General features: G+C 41.1%; 1 protein-coding gene across 1 annotated transcript in view; it reads left to right on the forward strand.

Moving 5' to 3' along the window:
- Nucleotides 1-823: 823 nt before the first annotated feature.
- The window catches only part of ube3c (ubiquitin protein ligase E3C), a 32,057-nt gene continuing 6,688 nt past the window's right edge, over nt 824-26,192 (forward strand). The window contains exons 1-19 of the mRNA XM_080489476.1: nt 824-960; nt 1,523-1,633; nt 2,205-2,258; nt 2,620-2,694; nt 3,920-4,066; nt 4,205-4,320; nt 4,448-4,605; nt 5,210-5,363; nt 6,959-7,179; nt 8,123-8,274; nt 9,561-9,748; nt 12,575-12,661; nt 12,788-12,945; nt 13,523-13,749; nt 16,253-16,357; nt 17,635-17,722; nt 19,266-19,363; nt 20,918-21,050; nt 23,228-23,475. Coding sequence (XP_080345602.1) covers nt 1,568-1,633; nt 2,205-2,258; nt 2,620-2,694; nt 3,920-4,066; nt 4,205-4,320; nt 4,448-4,605; nt 5,210-5,363; nt 6,959-7,179; nt 8,123-8,274; nt 9,561-9,748; nt 12,575-12,661; nt 12,788-12,945; nt 13,523-13,749; nt 16,253-16,357; nt 17,635-17,722; nt 19,266-19,363; nt 20,918-21,050; nt 23,228-23,475 — 2,475 coding nt within the window. The 5' untranslated portion in view covers nt 824-960; nt 1,523-1,567. The remainder of the gene's footprint in view (nt 961-1,522; nt 1,634-2,204; nt 2,259-2,619; nt 2,695-3,919; nt 4,067-4,204; nt 4,321-4,447; nt 4,606-5,209; nt 5,364-6,958; nt 7,180-8,122; nt 8,275-9,560; nt 9,749-12,574; nt 12,662-12,787; nt 12,946-13,522; nt 13,750-16,252; nt 16,358-17,634; nt 17,723-19,265; nt 19,364-20,917; nt 21,051-23,227; nt 23,476-26,192) is intronic.

A 26,192-nucleotide genomic window follows, 5' to 3' on the forward strand; every position in this document is an offset into this window, starting at 1 on the left:
GAATTGCAAGGCAAGTAACAGCATATTTTGGGGTATTTTAAGAATTTCTTTTTTTTTTATATCACGGTGTGTTTGTTGTTTGTTTATTGTGTGTTTTGTAACATTTCTGACCTGTGAAGGGCGTTCACAATGTGCCTGAAAAGTGCCTCATAGTCACATTTGTGTCTTTATTCTTGTGCCTGCCATCTGCGAGGTGCAAAGGTTACGATCCTAGGCAGCTGCTTAAATTTTGGACATAACTATTACCCCACTGTTGGGAGCACAGACACAAAAAGCATATCAACAATGTGCAAAACGTTCAAGGATGGATCGCTGTGACTTTGTCGACCATTCGGCAAACCGTTTCTGAATAAATCACAAAAAACTGTGAAAAGTTTCCAATGCAAAGTGTATGGGAGAGGCACCTCATGGAGGAGATAAAAGGAGAGGCTGGCACACTAAGTTTCCTCTGGAATTTTCTAGTTGTTGTATATGAGCCCCTTTGAATTAATAAGATGAAAATAAAATGAAGGAAATCATTGCAACATGTTTTTTTGATAATTCCAATATTGTATAAATATAATAGTCCCAAAAAATTATTAACTAACACCGTATATTGAGTTTGGATTCTCAAGAAAATTAGCACACACACACACACACACACACACACACACACACACACACACACACACACACACACACACACACACACACACACACACACACACACACACACACACACACACACACACACACGCTTCTCAATACTCTGGATGGAAGGCGGGGGTCTAATTGTTGACTGACGTGCATTTCGTCCAATCAGGTGCCGGGACTAACAGGATCCGGAAGCTGTTAAGTTGACTGTTCCCTGTGTTGTGTTGATTTCTAGAAAGAGGAAAAGAAGACTTGACGTTTGGATTAACCACAGCAGCCTTCTCATAGTTATTGTGTCCGTTTCACACTTTAATTCACTAATCAAAGGTAAAAGACTGAGGGGTTGTTCATCGACGATGCTCGGGCGCGTGTCCTGTGAATAGGCGACGATTTAAAGAGGACATGTCCCCGTGAAGTTAGCCTGTCTGAATGCTTAGCTGTCCTGCTAGTTAGCTGCAGTGCTAACGTCAACAAAATCATGCTACTTACATCCGCACGACTCTGCACTGCGACATGTCACGAATAAATGTTGTGTACGTGTTTGTCTTCGTTGGTGTGTGGAGTCGGGTGGCGTGAACAGCCTCGTTGAGCCCCTGACAGCTGCTGAGTCATTAGCTAGCCTGCGAGCTAACTGTTGTGAAAGTGTCAGCCAGGAGTGAACCTCACGCTCTTTAAAGTTACTATTGAGATCTTCTTTGGTGTTGCACCGTGATCACGCGGCTGAGAAATGTAATCGCAAACGTAGCCATCTATTGTTAAGACTGGAGAGTCAGTTAGCCGCCGGTGATTACTTACAAATCATGCGTTCAGTTTTGTTTCATTTCGTCAGTGCTGTTTTTGCTGTTAGATTGAGACTAAAGCTCCACTTTCCTTTCACGATCTCTTTCAGAAATCTGCAGCGAAGTGTGAATCGGTCAATGGGAAAAGTCTGACAATGTTTAGCTTTGAAGGAGATTTCAAAACAAGACCCAAGGTTTCACTTGGAGGAGCCAGCAAGAAGGTTAGTCTGATGAAGAGGTGCTGTAGTCAACTTGAAACATCAATTTTCTCATATCCATTCATTCATCCATCTTCAATTGCCAACTTCAGTTCACTGAGTTATGGAGCTGATCCAGCTGACTATGGGTGAAGTGAGGGTACATCCTGAACAGATTCCCAGGCCATCAGAGGGCAAACACAAAGAGACAATCACACTTGTATACCCATCCATCCATGCATTCATCAATCCTCTATACCACTTTGTCCAACTTTGAGTCAGAGTGCCTGAGCCATTTCCAGCTGACTCTGGGTAAATGCGGGCTATACCCTGAACAGGTCACAAATCCATTACGAGACAAATACGGAGAGTTAGAAAACCACATTTACATTCACATTCATGAGTAATTTAGGGTCATCATTTGGGTCAAATGCATGTTTCTTTGTACGTGGGAGGGATATTATTTACAGCAAGGTCCCCCAAGCCTGGACTCTACCCAGAGATATCTTTCTGTAAGGTTGCAGTGCACCACAACACTGCATATACTGTTATAGTATTATTTAAAGTTTTTTCAAGTTGCACTGTTTCTTTGCAGGAGGCGAAAGCATCTCTGCTGCACCGTACTCAAGAAGAAAGACGAAAAAGAGAGGTAAAGGCACATATCTTAACATTGGTTTTTGTCAAGGAAGTGTTCGATGTTAGAATCTAAATGAATCAAAAATGTGTGTAGCTTGAATCTGTCTATAACTAAGAACAAAAATGTTGTTTTTGGACCTGCAGAAAAACAGAAATCATTTGTCACACGTCTGTGAAAGAAAGTGGGATAAATTGTTAAAGACAGATATGCCAATATTGTTTTAGGTTTTCACGGATTTGGTGAAAATAAAAAAAATAGTCTGTAACAGTAAAATACAAAAATTTAATACTCTGAGAAATTAACTGCTTGCTTTCCTTGGTTTGGTATTCATTAATGATTTATTTTGTTTATAACCTTTGTGCTATTTATTTAGGATGAACGAAAACGACTGAAGAATGCCATTATTATTCAGTCCTACATACGTGGCTACCAGGACTTAAAACATCAGGTATGTTTACAAAAGCGGTTTGTTTTATATTTTTTACACATTATCTTTAAAAACCACGTGACAATAACATCCCAAGTGGCAGCTGCACATTTAGTTTTATGTTTTGAAAGGGACCAATAATGCAACAAAAGACTGACCCGTCTTCTTTCGGGGAGGAGGTTGATGTATTTATCCTGAGATTGGAAGACCATATTCTCATCGCAAAAAAAGAGAACACTGGGCCTGATTGGGATACTTGAAATGATATCACATGAAGTTTGCTGGCGTTACACAACAAAGTACGCCCCAGTCGATATTGTGTTTGTGAACATTTGCCAACGGGCCATCCAGGATTTCGTGAAAATCTTTTGTCATCATTACATTTTAGTCATCTGAGTTGGTGTAATTCTAGTGTCATTTTTGCTTTTTAATATGCGCATGCTTCCCCTAAATTGCGGGAGCTTCAGAAAAATTTCTAAGTCCGAGTTCGGAACGTTTGTTTTTTTCGACTGAAGCCTCCTAAAAATAACTGTTGTCATCATGCGTCTTCGCAATAAACATCAGGGAACGGTTTTGCAGTATTTATTTTTTTTCAGCATTTGTCAGAATTGAAAATTGTAGAGCTTGTTGTGAGGGTTTGATGTTTGATGATTTCGGTTTCCATTCCGCCAACACAATAAGTGTATTTAGCCTCACAACTGGACATTTAGTGAAAAACCCTTTGTGATTTTGACACGCTTGAATATAGTTGCCATAAAAATTCCTCACAGGGAAACCTTTTTAAGTCATTTAATTTTTGATGATGCAAATATACTTTTGGACATCGTGGTTAATTTATGACTTACACAACTGTCAACACAATGGACAACTTTTTTTAATTTTATTTTTCAATTGACCCCATTTATAAGGAACATACATTTGTTGGATGAGCACCAGCGCTCCTGAAGTGAAAGAAACCCTGCTAAGTCGTCTCTGCTTATTACATCCCATCTGCACAGTTGAATGTTGTCATGTCATACTGTAATAAGTAATAATAAAAAAAGATCTTCGTCTTAATTTATATTAGCAGAGAGTGTTCAAACGTTCTACAGTTTGTTTGGAAAGTATTCTGCTTAGTAACAACTCTAAGCTGGTGAGCTGCTCGAGCTACTTGTGTGTCTGCATGTTTGGCCGTGGTGTGATTCAGCTGAGTCTATTCTAACGCCGTATTTGCACTAAGTGACCTTGGACCTTTTTTCCCCTCCAGTACGCCATCCAGAGGGCTCGATTTGATGACTGTGTCAGCCAGACCCAGGCCGGGGGGGCGCCGCATGTGTTGGACGGTGCAAGTCTCTGCCTCTTATCCAGACAGCTCATATTTTTCTACAGACAGAGCGTGGACGCACACAGATTGGTCAGAACATGTTTGTTTTGCTTTTTTTCACGACACATTAGAATTTCGTAGATATTAATATAACCAGGTGTGTTGTATGCCAACTTCTTTACAAAAAAGCACCAACCCAGATCTGTGTATTTCTGTGTGTTTCTGAAGATATGGCTGTGCCAGAACCTGGTGAAACACAACGGTCAGTTTGTGACGCTGTTGGTGGGCCCACAGAAGCAGACTTGTATGTTTCAGATCAAGAGGCTCCTCGGCTTCTGCTGCAGGTGGAGTACACAAATTATTCTCTCTCTCTTTTTTTTTTTTTTTTTTAATCACACAGCAATGTGATGTTTAAAAAAAACCAAAATAACAATTTCTATTGATCTTTCTTTTCGCTCTTGTGACTTTCAGACTCCTGCAAAACTGCAAAGATGACAGTCTAAACGTTGCTGTTCCCATGCGGATGTTAGAAATCTATTCTTCAGAGAGAACCTATCTTCCTGTAATTCCAGATGCTAAATATGTAGCTTCATTACTTGAGCAGATTTTGCACTATATGGTACAGAAAGGTAAGTTTATGCCGCTGTTCAGCCTCCACATTTATGTCTCGACAGTGATCGATGATTTATTGTTAAGTCTGTTACTTCTCGAAGTAGCTGAATTAATACTTTTCAAATAATGATTCTATTCCACATTTTAATGCGATGGAAACAAAGCTGAGAGCTGATTAATAATAACGGGCTTTATTTTGAGTATTTACCTATAAAAAGACAGTTCCTTCTATAACTGTTATCTACGTATACTTAATGGTTTGCAAAGGCCAAGTATATTTAAAAGCGCTTGCATATTCCGAGAGGCTTGATTTTTGACATTATTACTGTATGGAATTGCCAACAACTTGTCATCACAAATATTTTAATAAGCTGAAAAAAACTATTGATTGATATCTTTAAAGTTAGAAGTATTAGATGTAGGGAATTACTATCTGCACCTTGTGTTGAGCTTTGGTGCTGCTCTTCCTTTCAAAAGTTTTTTTTAGTAATATTTGAAAAAAAAAACAGACTGTTTTTTATCCATTTTAATATTAGACCATTACTGATAAGGTAAATGTAATTCCATTACATGGTTTATAAACAACTTAATCCGTCTCACCCTCTCTCTCTGTCCCCTCAGGATACTACAGGTCGCTGTATATTCTGGTGAATCACAGACTCCCCTCCAGTCTGGAGTACAGCGACGCTCCCTCTGTCCCTCTGGCAAGCACACTGTTGGAGCACATCCTCAAACCTCTGCACTTTACCTACTCCTCCTGCACAACGAGCGCAAGGTACAGCGTCCCAGTAAAATTCTTTTTCACATTGTTTAAGTCCGACAATTTTAAACGTTATGTCACAGCAGGAAAACAGGTTGAAGTGAGCTCTTCAAGTTTCCCCTGCTGCTATTAGGCTTTCCAAATTATTAGTGTACCGACATTTTTAAAGTCAAAACAGCTGATGGGATGTCATTTTTGTAATTGTCCGAATGCTCCAAAATTGACGTATAAATGTACATACTGCATCTTTAAAGCCGGGACGATTATGCACATGTACAGAGCAGACAACCCGCGTTGTCTCCTTCTCTAACATACAAGTCACAACAAGGTGCAATGAAAATCATTAAAAGAGAGACAAACTACTGGATTTGTTCTGTTGTTGGGTTTAGTATGGGATAATCTGTGTGGTGGAGACGGTGACATCACACGTAAAGGATAAAGAAGCATGACAGGCGTTTTGAATCTACTGGTTTCCCTGGTATCACTCGGTCGCAGTTGTGAAAAAGGCGCAGTCCTGCTCGCAGATGCCACCGTGTTTGATGCTCGTGAGTTCGTCAAAAAGTTAATTGTTGGTGTATGTAAACAAAAAGCCCGTGAATTGTTAAATTGTTCACGTATCTATTTTATGTAGATTTTCTAACGAGTTATTGATCTCGCCTGATTTGTGTTTTGTGGTGTTATTTATGTTATCGTGAGTCCAAACAAAATTCATTCATTCATTTATTTGTTGAAAGTGTGGTTAGGGTAGATCATTTTATCTGGATAAAAGTTGATATGACCATTTCTACTTCAAAGGATGGCTCCTGAGAAATACAAGAAATACAGATGAGCAAAAATATCCCTTAACAACAAGCTTTTAAAATTCCAGTTAGCTGACGTTGTTCTGCGATCACTTTCACTAAACCGCAGACTGGCTACCGAATACTCACTATTGAAGATTATTATCGCACAGATAGAAATGCACCAGAATAACTGGTAGTGTGTGATCAGGACGTACAAAGTCTCAGATGCTCTGGTTGTCTGCAGATGTCCCGGTGTATACCGTAACCCTGCTTAGAAGTGAACTGCAAAATAGCAGGAATGAAAAGTCTTTGTCCTGAGTGAATTCTTTTAAAATCGTCCATCAACCTGATCAGACAAAATACAGCAGGGTTTTTTTTTTTTTTTTTGCCCCCTTGAGTCGGTGGTGGAGTAGTAATTGCTCCTGAGACCAATTTACTACAAGCCATAAAAGTTCCCCGGACCGGCTCACTCGCCGTAGTGCAGAATATCCGTCTGTTTGTCCTCACTTTGAGACATTCTTGATAACAAACGGCGAGAGGACTTCTTTTCTTCTTTGAAGAAAAGCAAGGCGGGAGTGAGAGAAACTTGTGTACACACGGCCGCTTACAGCTAATTATCTGACTCAGCCCACCAGATGTGTGTGACTGGCTGACACAAAGCAGCCCTGTTTGGAGAGACAATATTAGAGAAGTCCCGCAGGAGAAAGAGCAGGACGATAAAAAAAAAAAAAGCCTCTCTCGAGTCTCAGGACATTTCTGCATTTCACTATATTCATGCATTTGTCTGTTGTTTTGAATGAACCCCTTCATTTGTCTGTTGTCTTGCAGGCAGTTTGTATTTGCGGCTTTCACCGAGGAGTTTATTTCGGCGCCGTTTACCGAGCAGATCTTTCACTTCTTCATCCCGGCGCTGTCAGACGTCCGTCTCTCATTCCCATTCGAGGCCTTCCTGAGCTCCCTGCAGGCCACCATCAACTCCTCCTCAGCGGCACAGAGCCAGGCGCCGTGGCTCTTTTACTTCGTCCTCTCTGCCGGGGAGAACTGCCTTGGTGGGTGGGAGACTCTCTGTCCTGTCCAGCTTCTGTTCTGATGCCAAATAATAGAGAGGAAGGTGTTAGATTACCAAGAGCTTTTTTTTTTTTTTTTTTTTTCATTACTTCATCTGCCGTTCACTCATACTCCACAAGACAGCCTGAAGACATTCATCAAACATTATCTCCTTTGCCCAATACTCACCGTGCAAAAGATGATCATCACTTTGAAGAAAATACATCCATCACTTAAAGCACCATTTTCTTTTAAAACATTTTTTAGAAACAACTTCAAAATGTAATCAATCCACCCACACGCTTTCTTCATCAACTCTCATGTAATTCTAAGTGATGTAACTTATACTCATTCCGGTAATTACCTTCGCCAACAAAGGTTGGGAGAGAAGGTTTCTTTTCACCTGCGTGTATTTATTTATTTATCGGTATGTATATATGCATGTATCTTACCAACTCTTCGCAAAAACTACTCACCCGAATTGCATGAGAATTTCAGGGATAATTTGTCATCATCCAGGGACCAATCGATTAGATTTTAGGACGTTAACGAGTAAATCCCAAAAAACGTGGAAAGAAATGTCCCATGCAAAGCGGACACACAGTGATGATGCTACTTGACCGACCTAGTTGGCAAGATATGAGCTAACAGCTATCATGCTAGCGATGCTAACTCTGTTCTGCAATCAAATGTGGCGTTGGCGAAGATTAGTTTGCTATTGGCTGTTATTTTTTTTTTAAATCTTTTTCCTCTTATTGGTTCTCCTTCTCAGTTCCTTCTTGTTTTTCTTTGATTCATTGAGAGTTGAAAGTGTAAATTTCTCTCTAAGCTTTTAACCTCTCAAGCTTTATTTTTTTGGTTTGTTTTGCGTTTTTCTGCTCGTGTCTATTTTGTACATAGATGCAGAGTAGAAGTGGGCATTAATGTTGGATTGTGTGTTGGCAGCCTCACTATCGGAAGAGGGTCTCCTGCTGTACCTCCGGGCTCTGCAGACGCTTCTGCCTCTGCTGCCGGTGTCAGAAAGCAGCAGCAGGCCTGAAGTGAGCAGTGACTCAGAGGATGATGACGATGGTAACATCCACTCTCTACCCATGCAGGTACAAGCATCAGGCACATGTATTTTTTTTTTGCCAACTCTTGCACTACTGGTATGTCTGGGATTCACTTCGGATTTAGTCTGGCAACTTTTCGGGAACCGCAATGCTTCTCTTGGCTGGCTGAATTTATTGTTATATCAACACTGCAATTAAAAACTGGCTTCTGTTTCATGAGATGTCCAGTTATGTTCTTAACAGACAAGTCGAGAACTCTACTTCCACCAAAGACTGAAACAGACAAGGTCAAAAAAAAGCAGCATCAGCAAACATATAAACTAACAAGTAGTCCGACGATGTCCCTCACCAACCCGTCAACCTCTGGCAGCACATCGTCCACCCATCCACCCGCCTTTGTTCTATAGTCCTTTATTCAACTTGAGTCCCAGGGGCTGGAGCCGATCACGGCGGACTGTGGTTGATTAGCAAGCTGCCTCCTCGACAGGTCACCAGTCCATCACAGACAGACAGACAGACAGACAGACGACGACACCGACTCACAAGCCCAGAATTGAAGCACGACAAGAAATGAAAAGATCACAATAATTTACTTGACGTATGAGAAACATCATCTGCACTCCATTTCCCATCCAGACCTTTTCCTGCTTGATTCTTCCTCTTCATTGAGGTGAAACTTACACATGATAAACTTTGGTTTTGCACTGAACTAGATTTCAGAACACACGATGCTATTTTACTAGTGTTTTATCAATGCTGCAATTAAACTGACGTGCAATTTCTGCAAGATTCAGTGATAATATACATTTTTCAATTCAATTTAATTGATTCTGAAAGTGTTGCGGTGTGCAAGCTCCTTCTAGTGGTATGTGGAGGAAAGTCATTACAAAAAAATATTAATTTGGAAACGTCTAAAGTAGCACACAACCTAAAATGAAAACATACAAAACAAAAATTATCTGATGTTTGAAATACTTGTCTTTTTTTTTTATTTAATGAAAATGTCTGGTTATTGCCACTGTTATTCTTTATGTTTTTGTCTGTACCGATCTACTTTGTACACAGTGGCTGAAGTTTACAATAATTCATTCACTAGTAAATACTGTGCCCATACTATTGGTAGTTTTCAGGTAACCCACCGCTGCTCTATATTCAGTTTGGTTGTACTGGAGCTAGTTTGTAAATCTTAATGTGAAAATATATCTTTATATTGCCATTCTACCAATGATGCACAGTATCAAATATACTTAAACACGATGTCTCCTGAATTCATTGCTATTTTAGATGAACGTGCTCATTTCAGTCTTTCCAACAACTTCCTTTTCTGTCAGGAGGACAGCAGGATTTCTGTGCAGCTGATCACAGAGGAGTGTGTCCACAAGCTGGACACCAAGCAGCAGACCAACGCTCTGCTCAACCTGGTGTGGCGGGACTCCGCCAGCGAGGAGGTTTTCACCATGATGGCGTCCATCTGTCACACACTCATGGTGCAGCACCGCCTCATGGTGCCAAAAGTCAGGTACAAAACAGCTTTATTTTTTTATTTATTTATTTAACTTGTTTTTTCTTGATTTCAGAATGCTGTGCATGCCGTGTCAGGATCAGCCCTGCATCTAGAGAGCTTCTTTACACACCTGCCCGATTTAGCGCAAAACTGTGTCTTCACGTGTTTCCGCGCTGTAAGCAGTAACGTAAATAACGGCAAAGTGAGGCGGGCCGCTATCAGCGGCCCGCACCCGGTGGCATTTACAACCGGTAGAGGAAGCAGGGATGTCAGGGAAGCTGTCAGTTCTGGATGAGGGCAATTACCTCTTCTCAGGTTGATTACATTAGGGCCAGGATGTCAGAGGTAGTGCGGGGGGCCGGGAGGTGCGTTGACTGACAGGAGGTGATCAAGCCTGAGCATTATGAATGGTCAACCCGCTCTAGTTAATTATTGGGGGAGGCAGCTGCTGTCATGCGATTTGTATGTGTCGCAGGAGATGTGTCCGGAATATCATATTTGCACCTGTGTTTTGCTCCATTTGGTTATTGTTACTTCAGAAGCCTATACTTTTCTCGAAAACAAGCAAATATGAACACGGGAAGTTTTTTCTTTGAGTTCTGAAAGCTGATGAGCCGCAGTCCAGTTGTCTGTAGGAAATGTTTTCAGTATTGCTCCCACACCATTTTGAATTTTGAAGAATTTCAGTTTCTACCTCCAAATTGCCCTTATTTATTTGTTTTTGCAGCTTCCACCTTCGCTCCGCTTTTACCATAAATCCCGTCCTTCGTTATCCATCATTATTGGATATCTGTACAAAATAATTAGCTCACTGAGAAAGATTAATCACTGCAGGAGTGGACGGGATAGCTTTACAAGAGGCTAAGGGGAGCAAATTGCATCCCGGCCTTGATTTACTGCTCTTACTGCAAAAAGGAAAAAAAAAAAAGAAAGACAGACAGAAAGGCCGGTCAGTGCAGCCTTCCCAGCACACTGCTATTCTCAGAAATATGTTAAATGTTTCACTGCCATCGGTCCAAAACCTGGATGATCAGCTGGGACCAAAATTAGCTGTAGAGCGTAAGCTGTAATTTCACTTTAATTGTTGGGGTTGGACGTTTACTGTACTGACACCTTGATCAGTGTAGCACTCTGTTGCTAACGGGCTCGCTCTGATGAAAGTGACCTTCATTTACTTTTGGGAGGCTGCTGTGAGTTTTGCGTTGTCGTGAAATAATCTTGTTGATCGTGTTGATGCACGAGTCCGCAAAACAAATTTGCGCTTAGGTGGAAACTCGTTGAGGCTTTATGGTATCAAATCTGACCTGAGCACAGCTGTTTTCTTTCTTTTTTTCTGCTGAACAAAGATTCTTTCATTACCACAAAATGAAATGATCCTGGCATTATTCATCCAGCTGCTTCACACGCACGCACGCACACACACACACACACACACACACACACACACAACCCTTTTTGATGCCTTGACTTTGTTTATTAGTGGTTCATTCCATGATTGAAATGGGGGTTTGGGTTCTCTCAGGCTGTAAATCAGCTTGTCAGCTGGCATTTAGTGCTTTGTTTCCCATTTCAATCAAACACCCGCATCACTTGTTATGAGCCCACAGCACTACTCTTTGCTTCCCTCCCGAGCCTTGTTGCGCTGACAGATGGCCTGTGTTCGGCTCGAGCCATTTCTCAAGCCATATTGAGGCTCGTCTGACACTCTGTTCCTAATGGTCATTCCCACTTCAGGATTTTTTTGAATGGGCTTTTGGTTGATTGGATTGGGGAATGGGAGTTTGAACGTTAACTCAGACATGGGAATATTCAACGAATGTGGGATTTCAATTTTCCTGGTGTATCCTGTTTCACATTTCTTTTTTCTCCCTTGACCTCTCCTCATCTGAGACGACACGATGCCGCCCTATTAAAGGCAGGCATCCTTATAGCTGTCGGCACTGTCACTCTCAGACAAGGGCCTATTATATGCAGGGGCACTTTATTTAGCTTTTTAGCTTACTTACCACATTATTGTCACCTGTACTTACCCTTTATGTGAAAAGCCATGCAATTTAGGAGCACACACACACACACACACACACACACACACACACACACACACACACACACACACACACACACACACACACACACACACACACACACACACACACACACACACACACACACACACTTGAACAAAGAGCACCTTCACACCTTGGTGCCACAGCCCCGTTGAGTACAGAGCAGCGCTTGCAAGTACCGTATGTGGGCCCTCCTCAGTGTTATCATGTAATTCACTGTGAGTGTGGAAGCATGCTGGTGCTGCGGGGTCACGGTAAGGACCAGCCCCCCTCCACCCACCCACCACCACCACCACTTCTCCTCCTCCGTCCTCCATTGTCTTGCTCCCCTGGCCATTAAGTTAAATGGGGCTCCAGCAGGAAGCCAGTGGGCTGTTTATGACCCAGGCTGGGCACCCTCGCCAGCAACTAGTTTACTAATGGAAGGTGCCTCGCCTAAATAAAGCTTAATGGCTCATTTAATCTCCTTTTGGCCCTCACAAGGTATAAAAAAAGAGAGAAAGGCCACAAAAATACTCTGAGGGAAATGTTGGTTAACAGTGTCATTTATTTTTCCCCTCCTTTCTTTTCGTGTCCTCTGGTTCGCAGGACAAATTTAACAATCGCAGCATCGCAGACAGTTTGGCGCAGAGGAATTGTTTTATTGTTCGTCACACTAATTGTGTCTTCTGATTGACATAACTCCTGAACTAATGCCATCTTTCTTCTTGTTGATGAGTGTTTTATCCTCAATGAAAACTAATGGCTCCCGTTTATGACTTCTCTTTGTCTGCAGACTTCTGTACAGTTTAGCTTTCAATGCACGTTTCCTGAGGCACCTCTGGCACCTAATAACTTCCATGACGACTAAAATGATCACAGGGTGAGTTATTTCAATGCAAGTATGAGCAGGCGTGTTCGTGCGCCCCGATGCACAGATTTTTATTCACCTATATACATCTATACACAGATTTACTTGATTCCAGCATGTCTGTATCTTCCCTCTCAGGTCGATGGTGCCGCTGCTACAGCTGATCTCACGGGGGTCCCCCATGTCATTCGAGGACTCCAACCGCATTATTCCCCTCTTTTATCTCTTCAGCTCTCTTTTCAGCCACTCTCTCATCTCCGTGCATGACAGCGAGTTTTTCGGGCATGAACTGGAAGGTAAAAGTATTCCTCTACATAACTAGTTCAAAAGAAAAAATGTCAGTTTAACCATCATTAGATTTATTCTATAATAAGTTCTTTCGGAACTCCTTAGAAATTGATTTGAACTAATATATCCCACATGAATTTTAAATAATATATATTTTTTCTATTTCTGTGTTTTGGCATGTATATCAGCTTAAAAACGGCGAAGGTCATCAGACGTTAGAATGGTGGAGTGGAGGAGGAATCAAGAGTCTTTTGTATCGTTGTTAAGCCATAAGCACAAACTGCAGGATAAGAACAAAGGGGAAGTTTGAGAAAGACTGGTCCAAAGTTGAATCTGGATTAAAGGTTTTTCCAGTATTTTCATATCGTCCAAAATATTAGCCGAATGCGACAACTTCAAGTCGTGTCAGATCATTTCAGAGCCGTACCTCCCACTGTGAGGTGCTCCCCTTACATGGCTAGTGTACCTGTATAATATTGTGTCATTTCTTATTGTTTGCAGCAGTCACAGATTGTATAGATCCATAAAATTGTATAGATCCATAAAAACTCAGAAAGTGAGTGAAAATACTCACTTTCTCAACAGGTCAGACGCAGTCCTCCATGATGCCCTTCACCCTGCTGGAGCTGGTGACTCTGTCCCGCTGCCTGAGAGACGCCTGCCTGGGAATCATCAAGCTGGCCTACCCTGAAACCAAAACCGAGCACAGGGAGGAATACATGGCTGCCTTCCGCAGCGTGGGCGTCAAGACCAACACTGCAGTTCAGCAGCGAATCCAGGCCGAGCAGAAGCGATGGGTCCAGCTTTTCAAGGTAAACTGCAGTACTCTCTCTGTGCTTTATCTTTTCTTTCTCATTTTTCATTCGGCATTAACGCCTTTGTTCGGCAGGACAATTTTTTGAAATTCCTCTAAATTTAATGGGAATATAATCTTTTAAGTCCAAAATGTACAGTTGTCATAGATTTGGTGAATTTACACCTCTTTGACCTTCTCTCTTTTTTTTTTGTAGTGTCTCTTGATTTTGTCTTCTGCTTTCAGTGATTGAGTGAAGCTGTACTAGTGCTCACACTAAACACATACCTACATAGACAAGTAGATCATTTACAGATTATTTTAGACGCAGAGCATTCTTATGGTTCATTGACATATTTTTCTCCAACTCTGCTTGTAAGCGTGTTTACCAGTCTATCACAAGTGTGTTAACTTCAAACATGGATTTATGTAAGGGTGTTCAGACTAATTGCCATGAACAATATCAGCCTTTCTTTGGAGGTTCACTGAAATATGTGTTAAATATGTGTATACGCTGCTTCATGTCTTTAAAGTCTGGATAAAGATATGTCATATGTCAATTATAAAATCAAACTGATAGAATTCACATGTAGTTCACCAGTTCTAGTGACTGTTATTGACCACTACACTCCTAAAATATAAAAGTTTATCCACATAAAATACTTGCAATACGATTTACCAGACACAAATGGAGTGTGTTAAAAATGAATTCTGTCACATGTACTTTAATTTAAAAAAAATTTTCTCATAATAAAAGTTTTAATCTTTTCCTTTGGTATCTAAGAATGCAAATCTTGTCTTTTGAATAAGGCCTGATTGTCCTGCAGTCGCTTTGCATCAAGGCAAAGTGATGAGCGTCGGTGGGAATCCAGAGTGTATGCATAAACAGGCAAGGACAAGCTGGAGCGCTGCAGAGGTCAACCATTGGTTATTTACCCAGAGGAAATGAGGCAGAAAGCAGCATTAATTTAATTCTCTTCTCATTTTTCGTCTTCCCTTTCAGCACCTCTCCTTCTGTCTCTGTCGAGGAAACGGTACTTAAGTAACTTTGTTCTTGGCTGTTAGACTGACAGATTTAAAAGTGAACACGGCTGTTCCCTGAAAGGTGGCGAATACGTAAAGCGCGCGTCTGGAATTTTCATAAAAGATCTGCTCAAAGGCCTCTTGTCAGCTAAAACGACCCATTAAAGAAGTGGGGAGCAGGGAAATGCATTTTCCAAATTGAACGGTGGGATTTACAGTCGGTTTAACGCTGCTGACCCCTAACACGCTAATGTTTGGTTCGTGTCATCAGCCGTCCCTCCCCATCTTTTATCACCTCCATTGTCGAGCTATCTATTTAATTGAAAGAAGTTAATTGAATGAAAATGATCAACTAAGCTTGTATTAATATTGCTAATGGAACTTTCTTCTTGGCCATGTTTGGAGAACGATGTCACGCTGGAGTTTGGGAAAGGCCCATTAAGGTTTGCACTTAACCCGATGGGCTAATTAAGGAATGCTTATTCATTCCCAGAGTCAGGGGGTAGGTCCGCTCCAAACCCATCGCCGTGCGCCTTTTACAGCATTTTGCACTCGCCATTATTGCGGACTCCGGTTTCCTTGTGGTGATTGGCCAAGATTGATCGTCGCTCTATGAAAATGGCACGCTTTAGAAAAGAACATTTCGATTGAAATAATCTTGCTGGGGTATTATATGGAAATGGACTGGCTGGAACTATTATGGCTGACAAATGACAGTTTTCTTCAATGACGTGCGTTGTATCATTCAGTAGATGTCGGAATGTGACTCGCCCGCAGCAACAGCAGAGCTTCTTATGAAGGATCACAGACAGCTCAAATGGAAACTGAAAGCTTATTGGTCCAATCTTTTACTTCTCACTGATGGAAATTTTGAATATTTATCTTCAAGTGTGCCAGGTCTCAAATCGCTACTTTTGTTGAGTTTTTTAATAGCGCTGTGTAAGCACACAAATGTTCCGATAATACAGAAAGCAAGGCTCCCCTGTCAGAATTTCAGCGCTGAATTATATGTGCGCGGGTTACAAAGTGACAACATTGCATCAAAGTGAAATATTATTGTTACCACGAGACTGCAGGCCAGGCGAGAGCACCATTGCTGCCTGCAGCATCGTGAACCCGTGTTGCTCTGCCGTTTGCATTCTCTGTCCGATGGCTGATGTCAGCAGACCTCGCCAGTAATTAACAGGGCTGGACATTGAGGGACGGCGCAGGTCGTTTTTCTTTTATACTCCCCATAAATGGCGCACTAATGGCTAAATTCTCAAATTGCTTTTTTTTTTTTTTTTTTTTTTGCTTCCTCCCTCTTGAGAGAAAGCATCTCATCCTGTTGAATGGCATCTGCATGAAAAAAAAAAACAACCTTGCCCCAGACTTTTGTTCTCTACTTGAAATCCACTTGAATGCCACTTTTTTTTTTTTTCTTCTGTGTTTTTAGTGGCGATACGATTAGCAAGAGTTAAAGGACATGTTTCTGTCTGCGTGTTTGATCTACAACACAGGTCATCACTAACTTGGTGAAGATGGTGAAAGCTCGCGACATCAGGAAACCCTTCTGTCCGGCAGGTCACTGGCTTTCTGAGGAGGTCAACATCCGAGCCGATAAGGTACGTAACCGTCAGCTCTGAACACAATTGGTATTTGTTCCATATTATTTACTGTAAGCTATAAGCATGTGTGGGAAATGAATGGCTCTGATATTAAAGGACAATAAGCCTTTCGCTTCCAGTTCATAGAAAAATGATAAAGTCCAGGTCAAGATGAATGCATTTTTAATAAAAAAAGATCTATAAAGGGCTCACATGGGGAAGTAGTTGGTCATTTTTATGTTTCTTTTTTTTATTTGGCGGAGGAGAGCATCAAGTGGTGGAAAGGAGAGACATGCACACATTACAGTCAGCAGTGTAGCTGCTCTCCTCTTTCCTTTTTTATAAAACTGGTAAATATACTTTAGGCTCTATAACAGGAGGTATGAGTACTTTTGTACCTAAAAGTCAAAGACCAAAGAGTAATGAAAGAAAATCGGTAAATATTACAGCGAGAGCACCTAACAAATTATTTGAAGCAGTGCGAAGAAAATAATAATATTGTCTATGACCTCTATCAATGTGGCAGACTATCCAGTCAGCAATGGCTCGAATAACCTCTTGATGAAGTATCTGGAATGACAAAAGATTTTCGCGGCTTGCTCGCAGAGTTTTTGGTTTCATCTTCCGAGCCTCGTCCTTCATCTTCTTCACCTCCGACAACTTCAATGTGGAGACTGAAGAATGAGAAGGAGCACCATCCTGCTGCTGAATTTCTCCCCTCCTTGTTATTTTGAACTTCTCGATACCTCAGGCAGGTGACGTTGCCGTCCACTTGGGTTCTAACAGGTCTTCTGCAATATTTGTGCTGGTTGGGATCCAGCTGAATGGATGAGTCACCAGAAAAGTCCCTTCTGGGCCTGTCATAAATGTCACCAGTTTCTTCAAATCTTCTTTTAATCCTCTCTACTTGACATTTATGTACACTAAATATGTCTACCACCTTGGTAAGTTTTGGTCTGGTTGAATCTCTGGCGTGTTGCACGTCATGAACGTCCCGTGTGCTGGAATCTGTGATCAGTTGAATCGTAATAACAAACACGACAAGACTTTTGTTCTTGCAAAAACCGATTTAGTGAACTTTATCAAGCTGTGAACATCAGGAAGCATTTTGACAAGTTCATTTTCCATCCCGATATTAATGTGAAAGCCTTTAGCAATTAAAATGAACCATTCATTCTAAAAACTGATTGATTAGAAATAAGGTTGCATTTCATTTCAAGTTACTATGTGTGTATGCGATGAGACTTTATAACAGAAGCGCAGGTCTTCACTGGTTCCCTATCCTTTCTCTCCAGGTCACCCAGCTGTACGTCCCCTCAGCCAGACACGTGTGGAGGGCACGCAGGATGGGCCGCATCGGGCCGCTCCAATCAACTCTCGATGGTATTGTGATCTGTTATTCTTCTGATGTCTGTAACGCATTTAAAACCTTCAGTCAAGTACACTTTCACATTCGTAGCACCCTCTTTAAAAAAAGGATGGGCGAGTTAGTCATCCATGTTTCAGAACTGCCCATTGTGTTTCTGTCATCAGCAGAAATGGCTGGATGGCCACAGTGCTGTATTTAATGTACACTACAGAGCCACCCCATTGGCATTTGGCAGTGGATGAAAATTTAGAATCGTATAATGCGTCTGTCAGCTTGATACATAGCCCAAGAAATCACTGTAATTGCTGTCCAATGTCACCTTCTCTGTGTTTGCTTTTAATTTTCAATGAAGCTGAGCGTCGATGTGATATTCCCTCAGTGAAGAGAGGGGTCATCTCCTGGTTTTCTGTCTGCAACAGATGAGAGGAAGAAATTAGAGGAAATCTTGAACTGTTGGTGGTTGGAAAAAAGCTGAGAAAGCATATTCTCTTTAAAATAGTTTTAAAGATTGAAACAAATGCCCCTTGAAAATATATATTTATGTTCTCCATAGGACTACAAAGCCATAGAAAAACAAAAGTCATTAACCTCCCCATTAACACTAAGAGAAAGTAACCACGTTCTCTCTTCATTGACTGGATTACTCACTCCCAGGATAAAACATTGATGCAGGCAGGGCTCTATCAGGCTTACTTTGAGCCTTCCCAGGTTCCTGTGGACTATGGTGTGAAAACAAGCAGATAACAATGTGTGTATGATCTACCTAATGCCGCTCAGGGGCTGTATTGGATAAATTCAATTAGCGTGAGAGTGCCTGATGAACTCAGCCACATCTGGTCCATGTGTTTGTCTGGCCTTTTCTCATTTCCTTAAATGGACAGGCCTCCGGTTGATGAATGAGCAATGTATTGACCACTTGGAGGCCATATTTCTACTCAAAGATGGAAACCTGATGGGAAAATGCAGATCAGATTGACTAATTGAGCAGAATAATTGAGCTGGAGTAGATGCAGATTAGGACGGTGAGCAGCGGTTTAGCTATTATGGCATTTTCTTTTTTTTCTTTTCTTTTTTTTTTTTTTTGGTGAGAGCTAAACGGGGCAAAGCCTGAGTTTAATACAAAACAAACATCAGCTTAATGGATGAAGCCTGGCAGCTGGATGGGCAGCTCACAGTTGGGTTAATTAAAAGCGTGTAATTAAAAGGATGTAAGATGGAAAGTCTTTAATGGTTGCCCAGTAAAAAGTGGATAGAGTCTTAATCACACTGCTCAGCAGAGAGGAATTAGATGAGTGTTAAAGACCTGATGTCAGAAAGTAGAGTTCCAGCAAAAGAATTAACTTGGAAAATAATCAGAAGTCTGATTTTCCAAAAACCTGCAAGTTTGATAGCCTCAAAGAAACGATATAAGGATGAAGAATTTCTTTGCGATTGTTTTGAAAATCAGGTAAAATAGTTGATATGATTTAAATATTTGGTAGAAGAGAGTTTTAATCAGAATTTGTCGACTACTGTCAATGCAAAGTGTTGAATGGTTGTCTCTTTCTCTTTCTGCAGTTGGTTTGGAGCCTCCACAGCTGTCTGTGTCTGAAGAGAGACATCTAGCCATCCTCACAGAGCTCCCCTTCGTGGTTCCCTTTGAGGAGAGAGTGAAGGTAGAGCGCCACTATCCAACAAACACCTGTTAGACAAAAGTGTTTTACGACTGTGTGTCGCATTCCTGGTTTTGAAAGTGTCATTAATTCATGAGGCAAGTGGCTAACAGTGGTAACGTGAAGGGAATTCTAGAATATATATATATATGTATTTTTTTAATCCCTAAAATAAAGTGTTGATAACTGAAATATTCAGCCCCTTTGCTTTGAACAAATCATCTCCCATTCTCGCAATTGAAGGATGAATTATTTTTAACTCACCATACAGTTGCAAAATATGTGAACTCTTTGGATTGACCTTGATTTTTGGGTATATTGGTCATAAAATGTCATGTTATTTTTATCTAAGCCACACCAAGAGACAAAACATCCACATTGACAGTGCTAGGTAGAATCATGTGTGAGCCCCTCGGCTAATCGGAGTTAGGAGCCAATCTGGAGTCCAATCAGTGTGACGGATTTCTTGGTCTTTGCTTAAAGCTGACCTATCAAAAACCAACAAAAAAAAACCCACTCCTCATTTTTGAGTGTGCTATTCTCAAAGCTGGAAAGGGTTAGAGAAGTACGTCTAAAAGCCTTGATGTTCATCAGCGCACAGTAAGACAGATCGTCTATAAATAGACAGTTCAGCACTGTTGCTACTCCCCATAAGAGTGTTCATCCTGTTATGACTGAAAGAGCACAGCACAAACTGCTCTATGAGGTGAAACAACCTTACTGACGTCTCGCTCACATGCGGACTGTTCTCTCTGTTGACAAATCTACTATTAAGTACAACATTAAACAACAATGGAGTTCATGAGAGGACACTGACGAAAACATTGCTTCATGTTTGAAATTTGCAAAAGAGCCCAGGGATGTTGGGCAGCACTAAAGCCAACATGGTGTCTGGACAGATGAAACTAAAGTTCAGTTGTTTGGAGAGGAACACAATGGAGGAAAAACAAGGCGCCGCACATCAAAACCTCATCCCAGCTGTGAGGTATGGTGGAGGGAGCATCTTAAGACGGTCTGAGCACAAAATGAAGCTCAGCTGCGGATGTGTGATGCAACAGGACAACAACCTAAAGCTCAGAAGTAAATCACCAACAGAAGAAAATTACTGTAAGAAGAAAGAAAGTAAAAAAGTGATTCATGGCAGACGTCCCAGGAAGTTTGCAACTGAAATAGTTTAGTAAAGAAGAATGTTCCAAAATGAATCTTGAACATTGATCACGTCTGATCTGCAACTAGTGCATTTGTTCAGGGTTTTTTTTTTTTTCAGTTAGATTTTTTGAATATTTTTAAGAGAAATCCATCGGTCGGCTGCACTCACTGGAGATACTGTAGGAGAATGCTGTGCTAAACATAAGAGTCCCAATACTATGGTGTTTATCATTCTGCTTTGTAGAACTTCTTTTGTTTGTTCACTGTTGTTAGTTTGGAGGAAATCTGTTCTATTGGCACCGAAAATGAGACCCAGCCAAGATGCAACCTATCAGTTCAGAATAAACATTTTATAACCGAGAGGATTTGCCACTGACCCCGCCACCATGTTTTACATCTGCCTTGTAGATCTTCCAGAGGTTAATCTATGCTGACAAACGGGACGTGCAGGGGGATGGGCCATTCCCTGATGGCATCAGTGTCACCATCAGACGCAACTACATCTATGAGGACGCCTACGATAAACTCTCCCCAGAAAACGGTGAGCCCCGGCACTCGGAGACAAAGACTCTGTTTTATGTTTGCATTATTTGCATGTGGAAAAGTGGCATGTGGAAAATGTGCCGGACCAGCTGTTATTTCCAGCATTTGTTTCTACGTGACGAGCACAATGGGACAGGCAATGTGGCGTGATAAATGTTGACACTGTTACTGAAACTCTTGTTATGCTCTATAAAATCTTACTAGTCAGGTTCAAGGTTCCAGTTCACATTAAAGATGAAGGTTAGCCCTCGCTCTTTTCAGAATATTGAATTTCAGTAAAGCATAATTGTGATTCCGATTATTATAATGGATCACATAAAAGCTGAATCAATTATTTTAAGTCACTTCTTTTGTGTTTGGATTTGAAAGGGTACTTCAGTGGGGGCACTCTGATTAAAAAGAGTAGTAGGCGACCTGGGCTGAAGACATGATCTATATCATTTATGTGTCCATAAGTTATAGCTGCCTTGATTTATCACTGTACATTAATTATTCTGAAAGATGATCTGAATATTCTGCAGGTCAAGGAAGTGCTTCCTTGCAAAATCTGTTTAGGGGTAAACATCACAATACCCTACATGTTAATTTGTTGGTATTGTATTTTCACATTTATGGAAAAAGAGGAGAGGTTTAGAGAGCACCAGGGCATTATAGGTGACCTTTAAGGTTGTGTTTTATTTAATGCAAACCTTTCAAAAATAACGCACTGTGTTTCTGTTGGCAAGAAATAACTAAATCTGGATTTGCAGGAATTACGGCGTGATGTAGAGAGAGTGCAAAAATAGTAAAGTCTTTAGAAGGACTCGGTAATGAAACCCAGATTAGAAACTTTAAGATATGGACAAGGTGAAGGCAGATCAGATTTACAGGAGCCTCCAGTATGTCTACAGACATTCCTCACTTGTAGAAGATACAGTTACCAAAGTTACACACACGCTAACCAGTGAAGTCCTGTAATCCCACTTTGTACCACAAGAGACTGCATTGAGTCATATTCCTACTTTTCCTGCCTTCAGTCTAAAAAAAAACCACCAGATTCTGATCAAAGTAAAAAATTACTGGAAAAATGTAGTTTGACCCACTGTTCAAACTACCTGAGGAGCAGTGACTCATCTACTGCCGCCCGCTGCAAAAAAGTGGTGTCTTAAGCTCATGCCACACACTTTTCCAGTTGAACTGAACATGTTTTTAAAATTGAAAAAGAGAAAAGTCATTTGCATTTTACGTCTTATCATAAAAAAAAAGATCATCATATTTAGGCAGCGTGGTTTCAAGAAATAACATTAAACCCCTGATTTATTGGGACTTTTTGTCTCCAAATAAAGTGATTGGAGTTCCTTCTGATTCAAACCTGGAAGAGAAATGAAAGTTAAATTATAATTTGATGCTACATGGAATCTTGGTTATTTAACCCTTTATAGGGAACTTGTTTAAAATACATGTTTTTCCAACGTACTGCTGGGATGAAGATCCTGATAGAGTTCTGTAAAAGGTTACTTTCATGTTGTACCAGTACTCCACAATATTAGAACTAAGTAAGCCAGTCATGACTTAATTAATGTATTTTGTGTGTGTGTGTGTGACAAACTAATGTGCTTGCAGTAGTGTGAAGTGATAATTTTCTCATGATTTTATAAACAACACTATTTAATCTTGAACGCTTTGATCGCCAATTTAGTGTTTTTGTTAGTGTGGAACTTACAGAAACCAGATGTGGTCACTGTTTAAGAATTAGTATATCACAGTGTTAACATGCTTCTTTGTTCCCTTTCAATTTAAGACACTATAAACACGCTTGTCATAAATAGACCCGTCTTATCCGGGTCTGCCGCCATTAAAGTGAAAAGCTTTAATGAGTCAAAAGCAGCTGCTTTGTTGTTAAAATGTAATATTGATGTCAGTTTATGTGCAGTCCCGTCCCTTTCAGGAACAAAATAGGTTTATTGCCATTATAAACTGAGAACGTAACCATCGGCTTTTCGATGGAAGATGCTGCCGACCTCAATTAATTTCCTTTCTAGAAATGATGATGAAATGGATGCGGAGTAAAGAATAAAAAAAACGCTCTCAAAGAGGCCATTAGTGACATTTATGGAGTGAAAATAAAATTCAGTTTATTGATAACGAGCTCATTTTTGGATGTATTGAAAACAGTTCACGCTTTCCTTCCATCAGAACCAGACCTGAAGAAAAGGATTCGAGTTCACCTGCTGAACGCTCACGGGCTGGACGAGGCCGGCATCGACGGCGGCGGCATCTTTCGAGAGTTCCTCAACGAGCTCCTCAAGTCGGGCTTCAACCCCAATCAAGGCTTCTTCAAAACCACCAACGAGGGCCTGCTGTACCCGAACCCCGCTGCTGAGATGCTGGTGGGCGAGTCCTTCACAAGACATTACTACTTCCTGGGCAGGATCCTCGGAAAGGTGAGCGTGCACAAGAACGGAGTTTTAGTTTTTAGGTTTTTTTTTTTTTTTTGTGCCTATTTTAGCGTCTTCACCTTTTTTTTTTTTTTCCCTCCCAAAGCCGACAGAGTAACTGCTGTCATTAGTTTCTTCGAAAAACTTTACAGTCGGAGTTTCAACTCAAACTTGGCTCTCGCTCAAGCTGGAGTTTGGTTCATTAGCGCTGCTCTCAATCTGTTGACGGTATTGTTTTTCTGCCCCCTTCTTTCCTCCGGTGGCACTATTTATTAGAAGCTAATGTTTCTAAATCATCCCTAATGCATGTGGTAGTGATTGTTTATCAAGAGGCCTTCTTCGGGGGGGGGGGGGGGGGGCGCTATCATCTTAACCCGGAGAAGAATTACCTCATGACAAGCGGTCGCCTCTCAATTAGAGCTTCCATTAGCCGATGATTCCTACCTCTTGTTTGTGTAGTGATTGCATTTGGCTGGCATTAAATCAGCAGGCCCACAGAGACAGGACATAAATAAGCGTTCAAAGCATGTGGTAATAGCATTTTGATCTGCTTTACAGTCAGGAACATCCAGGTCTCTTCTCTCTTGCTCGGCCCGAGATGGTCCGGTTCACTTATCGGTGCACTGAAACGCCTCCTTCTCCTCTTCTTCTTTTTTCTTTTTTGCATTCTGTGCAAGTGAGAAATGATCAATCATCAGCCACGAGCTCTCCGCCCCGACGTCTACGATATTGTGCTCTCCATAACTAATGGTTCAGGCAATTAGGCCGGGGGAAATTAATTTGAATTTGACTTTCAATTAACCCTTCCTTAAGTTCCTCTTCTCCATAAAAATGGACGTTTGAGTGTCCATTTGAGAGGCGTATTGATATTTGTTTAGTGCCGTTATTGCCGGGATAAAAGGCAACCGTTTATATGGATTGGGATTGCATCACCACCCCTGCAGTGTGCACAGTGCACGTTGCAGCTCAAAGGACACAGGAGATTAATATTGTTAATTAATGTCCGAGGCGTGCCATTGTTGTGGAGGTGATGTATTACAGGCAGGAGTGGCTTGTCTAGGGTACTCACTGAAATGGGATTGAACATCAGAATAGAGGCCGGTCATCATCCCTCTTCCTCACTTGTCCACCCAGCTGACAAGTCCAAAGATTTAAGCCCCAAATGGGGAAACATGAAAACAGGTTACTTTGCTTTTGCGGTTCCGCCGCTTCAGCCCAAAGATTAAAAAAGTTAATTTAATCTGGAGTCCCTCATTATGTGATACGACCTGCCGGAGATTCTCTTTGTGCTTCATTTGTCTCTCATTAGCGCAGAACCTTCAGCCTCATCAGCGGTGGCCTTTTCACTGCTGTAAACTATGAGGACGGCGAGAGCATTAACGCTCCTTCATTTGTGAAAACTTCTGTGCAATCTGTTCTCGCTAATCTGCGGCGACTGATAGCGCCTCTTCGAGGCGTCGGAGCTGATTGATAGAGATGCGTTTGAAAGGCATTATAATTTTATTGATTCTTAATGCTGTAAATTAAGGAATTTATTTGGCAGCTAACAGAATGCACCTGCAATGTCGTTGGCATTTATTCCACCTGATGGTGCCGCGATCTGCTTTAATTGCGTTGCCACTGCACTCACTTATATTAAAAGGCCTGGGCCATAATAATTAATTCTTCCCGGCCCAAGTCATTTTGGCACAATTTCTGGCAATAAACACTCATAAATAAAGTAAGTGGCGTAGAAAAAATAAGGCTACAGGTTTTTTCCATATACTTATTGCTGCCTCTTCCCGGCACAAGTGTTATTGATAGGTTTCAAGGGGCCACGCGGCGCATATGGTCTGAAACGAGCCGCGGCCACCAGAGAAATACTAAGTGGATTATTTTGCATAAAAAATAGACAATGTTTGAAGTTGTGCAATTAACCTGTGTTTAGAAAATAGCTGTGATTTATGCAGGCGTGTGTGTTTAAGATGCATGCATTATGGAAATCCTCGAGATTTATAATCCATTTAGCTGATGTGGTCAGGGTTTTTAGCGCTATCATTTATAAGGACCTGTATATTTTAATGTCTCCAATGGGCTCTTTTTCGGACTATTCCAGTACATTAGCTTTGGGCTTTATGAGTCACCTGCCCGGCTGTGGTTCTTAATGGCATTTAAGGTCAAGGTGAGACTTGGCATTTATAAAGTTTGAGTCCGGGGAAAGGGAAGAAGACCGTGTTTGAGATGGATTGTGTTTGTTAGCCTCAGTCACTCAGATATGATCGGATTCATCCTCGTTCAGTCTGATTCCTTCAGACACCAACCTGTGAATTTACTCTGTTAAAACTATTTTCTAAGCGTGGGTTGGATTTTGTGCTTCATTTCGATTGCAGGTCGTGATTCATTCACTTCTCACTTCTCAGTGTTTCTGAAATACAACATAGTTCAACTAGTCTGCAAAAGGATTTTATTTTTCAATAGTTGTCAAAATCAGTTTCAAAAGATAAAACATTAAATCAGCCAAACACCAGAGCAACTATTGAAATAAATGCTGTACACACATACATCGAGCAGCCATAACATTATGACCACATGCATGCAGGTGAAGTGAATTGCTCTGGTTACTCATTATAATGGTGTTCTTTAGGTGAGAGAGATACACTGTGAAACTTGTCCCCAAAGTGGATGTTTTTAAAGCTGAAAAGTATGTAAGCATAAGGATTTGAGTAAGTCTGATCAGGACCTAA

Source organism: Lipophrys pholis (genome assembly GCF_963383615.2).
Source record: "Lipophrys pholis genome assembly, chromosome: 20".
Lineage (NCBI taxonomy): Eukaryota > Metazoa > Chordata > Actinopteri > Blenniiformes > Blenniidae > Lipophrys > Lipophrys pholis.